This window comes from Aegilops tauschii, chromosome 6 (genome assembly GCF_002575655.3).
Source record: "Aegilops tauschii subsp. strangulata cultivar AL8/78 chromosome 6, Aet v6.0, whole genome shotgun sequence".
NCBI classification, from domain to species: domain Eukaryota; kingdom Viridiplantae; phylum Streptophyta; class Magnoliopsida; order Poales; family Poaceae; genus Aegilops; species Aegilops tauschii.
This window is the reverse complement of record NC_053040.3, coordinates 251,787,813-251,794,240: the sequence shown is the minus strand read 5'-3', so window position 1 is coordinate 251,794,240 and position 6,428 is coordinate 251,787,813. Positions and strand designations below refer to the sequence as shown.

General features: G+C 48.0%; 1 protein-coding gene across 2 annotated transcripts in view; it reads right to left on the bottom strand.

Annotated features, from left to right (window-relative positions):
* Positions 1-578: 578 nt before the first annotated feature.
* Positions 579-6,428, bottom strand: part of LOC109773390 (importin beta-like SAD2) — a 28,181-nt gene continuing 22,331 nt past the window's right edge. For both annotated transcript variants that reach the window (XM_020332082.4, XM_020332083.4), the window contains exons 4-6: positions 6,007-6,161; positions 1,264-1,387; positions 579-1,188 (exon numbers count right to left, since the gene is read on the bottom strand). In XM_020332082.4, the coding sequence (XP_020187671.1) occupies positions 1,028-1,188; positions 1,264-1,387; positions 6,007-6,161 (440 nt within the window). In that variant the 3' untranslated portion in view covers positions 579-1,027. The remainder of the gene's footprint in view (positions 1,189-1,263; positions 1,388-6,006; positions 6,162-6,428) is intronic.

Below are 6,428 nucleotides of genomic sequence, written 5' to 3'. Positions count from 1 at the left end.
ACCATGTCCGAGCACTTTGCAAGCAGCAGTAGCAACCAGTCCCGGCCAACGTCCTGTATCATTTCTTTATTTGGAATCGGCCAAATCTTGCCCATCTCATCCCATAGATCTTTGGCATGTCCGCACGATACTAATGCATGGAACGAGCCTTCCTCTTCAGAACCGCATACAGGGCACGTAGCCCTTGTTTCAATATGGCGTCGAACCTTTTCCTGTGTGCAGTAGCAAGGCCACCCATCACCGCTTTCCAAACCATGATCTTCATTTTTTGCGGGACAGTCAATCGCCAAAGACGCTTCCATAGCGGCCGCTCCCCCTCCGGGTGAGTACTTGAGTTGTTTTCTACTTGTTTTGGACTTTCAGAAGAATCAATTTTACAGAGCCTAAAAAATCAGGAAAAATTACAGAATAAAAGTCGAGAAGCTTCCGAAGGAATCTGGCCCCTAAAGGCCACATGCGGCTAATAGAGATGGCTTGATCTGCATAGTGCCGATCCTGAAGTTTTGCATCTTCTTCGAAAGCCATAGTGGTTGCATGATCGGAGGATACTGACCCGTAAAATGTAATTTATGTAGTAGTTAAAACAATAAATTGGTTGCCCTTTTAAATAAACCAACGAAGATGAGTATTCCATTACATTTTTGCCAAAAAAATGTAATGCCTAGACAAGCAGCCAGATGTACACTAACAACAAACTTTCCTTAAAACTCATGGCCCAGAGATGACCATGCCACAGGGGTTTCTAACAGACGCTCCGACCAAAATATACTTGCCTGAGCAGCATGACGAATTAGTGTCACTGCTCGCACAACCGAGACCCCCAACAAAGGGCCACCAGGAGAATGACTTCCGATGACCGAATCTCTAAGAAGGCTGCTATCGCCTCCCGCGAGGATAGAACAGGCTTTGCCTTGACAGGTACATGAATAAGGCTCCAAAACTCATTACCTGTGATTGCCAAAATTAGAGGATACTGACCCGTCACTTCTACAGACCTACTGAATGGAAGCGCTAGAGCACAAATGCTTCATGAATCATCACTGTGTATTTGCCTTCTCCAATTTTCTCTTTCGATCTCAACTCTTCTTTCTTCAGCATATTGACCTATGCCATTAGCAAGCGCCTGATATCGGAAATCAAGAGTTTGCACGAGGTTCTGGAACCTGGCCAGATCAGATGCTTGCAAACCTGTTGCAATGTGAGGAAATTCAGCCGATATTTCAGGTGAATAAGTAGCATTCTATAGTAAAAAGCCCACTGCACCTTTGACACTTTCAACAAATAAAACGAACGGATCCACCTCATCAATCGGTGATTGCAGCTCCTCATCGTCACTGAAATCATCATCTGAATCATCATCTTCATCAGCTGGCTGGAAGCCTCTAGCCTGCGTCAATAAAAAATTCAGAACTTTAGAGTTGATCAGACAAATACATCTTGAAGAAAAGATTATGATCTGACACTTCTATGGAAACCATGAATCTAAACAGCTAATGATAACAAAAATTAAAGAATGATTTTTGGAGCCCAATCATCATGGTGATTTTCTTCGGAGGCTTGGGTTTACTGCAACCCCCTCAAACACTTATCTTCGTGCTTCATCACGGGTCCGGCATGGCTTACTTGTTGCATTACGTGGATGACATAGTGCTCACGGCATCCTCCGCACAGTTTCTTCGAGCCATCACCAGTTCACCACATCTCTCGGCTCCGAGTTCAAGATGACTGACCTCGACCCTTTACATTTTTTCCTCGGTGTTGCACATCGACAAACGGCTACAGGTTTTTTTCTTTTTGTCACAGGAACGATATGCCGAAGAGCTCCTTGATCGTGCTGCCATGTCAAACTGTAAGCCTGCTGCCTCTGCAGAACCTGTATCTGATACCACTTCCTACAGGAGTATTGCTGGGGGCACTTCGGTACCTTACTTTGACTCGCCCGGACATTGCCTATGCAGTTCAACAGATCTATTTGCACATGCATGCTCCTGGGGATGCTCATTAGGGACTGATCAGCGGCTCCTTTGCTATCTTCGTGGAACCACCGCGCATGGACTTCAGCTCAGTGGCCACTCCTCCGCTGCCATCGCTGCCTATTCTTACGTCGATTGGCAGGCTGTCTAGACACTCGTTGCTCCACATCGGGGTGTTGTGTCTACCTCGGGTGACTCCTCGGTGTCTTGGTCCTCCAAACGGCAGCTTATCGTTTCACGATCAAGTATCGAGGCAGAATGTTGCTGACTTCGGCAACTTCTTGGTGAGTTCCACTGCACCATCAACACCGCCACCGTTGTCCTTTGTGATAATGTCTTGGCCGTCTACTATCGGCCAACCCTGTTCATCATTGTCGAACAAAGCACATCAAGCATGATATTCATTTTTATCCAAGAGAAGGTGGCACTTGAACAATTCCGTGTTGTTCCCACTTCATCATTCAAAGCTTTTCGATCGAGTCTTGGAATCCCTTCCTTTTAAACATGGGTATGATCATGCAGGGCAAGTATAGGTTGGTTGTAACATGTATACATGTCCTGTACGTGCATCATCACAAAGCGATGTGAATTCTCTCAAATCTTCTCGACCTCAATCTACATTAACCACCGACTTCTACAATGACATGCCTTGCCGGCTTGCCCAACGCATCCTCCCTATGTGGCTTCGCCTCCGCTCTCGCGGAGTTGATTGCATAGAAGAACCACAATTAGGGCTAGGTTAACGAATTGGTACCACTTTTGTTCTCTTTTGCAGATCAGTACCGGTTTCAGTTGAACGGTAACAAAACGCCCTGATTATGGTAAGAACCATTTTTGCAGGTCAGTTCGGTTGTCAGAAACGGTTCAAACAAGAATAAAGTGCTTTGTTACTGTTTGACTGAAAACCGGTACTGATTTGCAAAAATAAAAAATAAAAGTGGCATCAATTCGTTAACCTAGCCCCGATTGTTTTGGTGCAATGAACTCGGAGAAGCACCTATCATTCAATTCCCCTTCAAGCTGGACTGCAATGTTTTGGTTCTCATTCTCGCCTCTCTTTGAGGGAGACTACAACAGCTACAACATCACTATGGATGATGAGTGCCGCTTCTCCTCACCGTCACAAACCAGGGGATTGCCCAACTTATCACCAGCTTTGGTGATTTCCAGCGTTTGGGCATCTTGCTACGCTTGCCGATGCCACCGCCGCATCAAGCAGCCCCGACGATGGTGCCTGCATCGCCCACTTCTACAACAGCTTCCCCGACCTCCACTGCGAGCTCGCCGGTTCTCGGTCAAGCTGCCGAGCGACTAAGCGGTCCCAACGACTCGACGGCATTGGTTCAGTCTCTGCATGTGGCACCTCAACCTCAGTGATCGAGCAACAATTCGGATGCAGGCCTAAGGTACGCCGTGTTTGTCCTGGTGTTCACTTTCGTAGCCTAAGTTTGCATGATTACCACCCAGATGTCACCACCAACCCAAACCACCCTTTTAAAATCCACGAAAACCCATCTGGATAGCATTTAAAATTATTAAGGATGTAAAACCAAATGTGAAATTAATCTCTGATGCCATGGACCACTTTTTTTCTAGTTCAAATGTGTTCTCCATGTTCGGGAAGCTGGCCCGACTCAACCCGAGCCCATGGCATGGCCATCCGATCTAAGATCATCTTCCATGCCATCTCTGCCATTCTGAACTTTGGCTGGTTTCACTGTCAATCCTCCATCCTTGGACGCTAGCCCAACTCACATGGCCACTCCACGACCCAACCCGAGCCCACCCCCCCCCCCTCCTGCAATTGTACCTCAACGCAATCACCCACGCCATCTCCCCCTACATCGCCGTCTAGCTTCCTACATGCGTGGCCTAACCCCTTCCAATGCACCCTACCACGCAACCCCATGACATCTATTGTTGCTCCCAACGTGTTGCATGGATGGCCCAACCCTTCCCATGCAACCTCGTGCTATCTCCTGTCGCATCAAACGCGATGCTGCCACCAACTGCTGATGTTCCGCTGCATGCCTGCGAAATCCAACCGGCAGCGGCAAAATATCCTCTCGGACAGCCTTCTGATCTCCTTCTCCTCCATGCAACCCCATATCAACATGGCCTGTCAAAGACCAACAACCTGCACGAGGCACAAAAGGATACTCGTAGCCCTTCCATCGCCATGGCCTCAAAGTGCAGTTTTTCGAGACCCCCCCACTTCTACGTTTGCATCGCCCACTATTGCTGACTCTTGGACCTAGTGCCCGCCCACCCCCCACCCGCATCACCAACGCCTGAATACCATCCCCCTTCCCCTTTCTTACCGCTAGCCTCCTCTACCACCACCGCTCGCTTGTGGACCAAGCCCCCACTATGTCTTCTTCTGCCTACCCCCTACCCGGTGAACTCCTGCACCTCTCTCAGGCCCCACCAAGCTTCCACAGCCCACCTCAGCACATCTTCCTGCTGCACTCCAAGCTGGTTAACCACAAGGACGCTACCCGATGGCGCCATCTACCAACCTCCCCGTCACGTCACTCCACACTGGTTACCCACAAGGACACTACCCGGTGGCCCCATCTATCAACCTACCCGTCAGCGGCACCGTTGGGAATAAAGTGCAGTTTACGAGGCCTCTAGCCACCTCTCCCCACCAACGTTCGCATCGCCCACTGTTGCTGACTCTTGGACCTAGTGCCCGCCCAAACCCCACCCACATCACCCTCATAAAGAATGTGTGTGCCGACCCGACAGTGTCACGGTCCAACTGACAAACCTTGACGTTCTCGTCGTCAAGCTCCACAAGCACGGCAAGATGTGGTGTATCAGCCGAACGACCTCTCTTCATTCTCCGAGGAGGGCAGCTCAAGTGGGGGCTCCACTGGTAGCTCTAGCTCTTCGGATGATAATGGTCTTGACCTGGAGCGTGCCACTAATGCCTCCGCCGTGGCGTAGGCTTCAGATGTTCCTGTGGTGCATGAGGTGGATGTTCGTAGAGGACGCGGCTGCAACAAGTGTGTTCTTGATGCGCTTCATGTTCACTGCAGCAACCGCCTTGGCAAGCTTACAAGCATGTCAACATGGAGGAAAAGGCCTCGCGCCAAGGCCAAGCGCATGGAGCTCTTTGTAGCTGCCCTACACTGGATGATGCCATCCTTGCTGCTCGCCTGTCCAACGTCGACTCTGACCCCGGCTCTCCGCTCACTCATGGCACGCTTGCCCTCGAGTGTGACTCCTTTGACGAGGCCAACTTTGATGCCTTCAATGGCAGCAGTGCTCGCAAGTGATTCATAGAAGTCTACTGCGTTTGGAACCCCCGGCCTCGGCATCGTAGTCTAGGATCTAGTCCGGTCAACTATCAACTTCTTCCAGGTGTTTGTGCTCGTGTTAGATGAATCATTCATCCTTGCCTCATTTATTACTTTTGCAAGAAATAAAATTAGCCACTCCAAACATGCAAGAAATTCGATCTTTTCTCCCACGTTCCGTCGATCGTTTCCTCATTTTACCCGCAACTGGATCGGCCGGTGGCCTGCTCTCGGCCTCCAACTTAGACTCGCTAAGTACTTTCACACAAAAATCACACGTTTTACTCCTACCCATTCTTCTCTAGCACTGCCATGCCCATTTGTAGTCACCAATGTATATATGCTCCTACCTGACGTTCGCTAAAGGAAACCTTCTTGGCTGAAATCAAATCGATAGCTACTTTCAAACCTCACGAACCGACTTATTACTGCTGCCTCGAAAGAATTGATCGCTCTTTCCTTACTGCTCACCGGTTTAGAAATCCGCTGGATAAGGAAGCTGCCAAGTCTTGGCTAGCTTACTTCTCCTTGAGGTTTGTGTAATCTTGTCAACTCGACCTAATGGTCATGCTTGAGTAATATAGAGTAATATATACAGGTGGGGATCCTCTCCCCCCGGTGATTTCTCAAAAAAAAAATCATGGTCCCAGTTTTACCAGTTGAAATACCAGCCTCGCAAGTATTTTTAACTTCTTGCAGTTTTAGCAGTCAAAGATTGCACAACAAACCTCTGCAGCTAGTCTCTGAAGATGAAGATTGTTTAGTTCATCGCCGTCTTCATCGTCAAGACCCATCTCCTTGTCTGATTCAACTTCTTCATCATCTTCATCAGCGTCAAAGCCATCCATATCATCAACATCGTCCTCATTTTGCTTCTTCGGTTCTGCTTATTGAACGGAAGAATAGTCACAAAAAACATTCTAGTAAAGTTAAAAAGATCAAGATGACATAATCAACATATAATGCAAAATAAAAAAAGAAAGACCAGTCTGTTGTTAAAAGTGAAATGGTAGCCAAAAATCTTGATATGATAAATTCATAATTAAAACGTACACATAGTAGGTGTAAACTCACTACAATCTAGAGCAAGAACTTCATCAACGATATCCAAATACAAGTGTCAACAGCAAAGCTACTCGGCAATGGTATC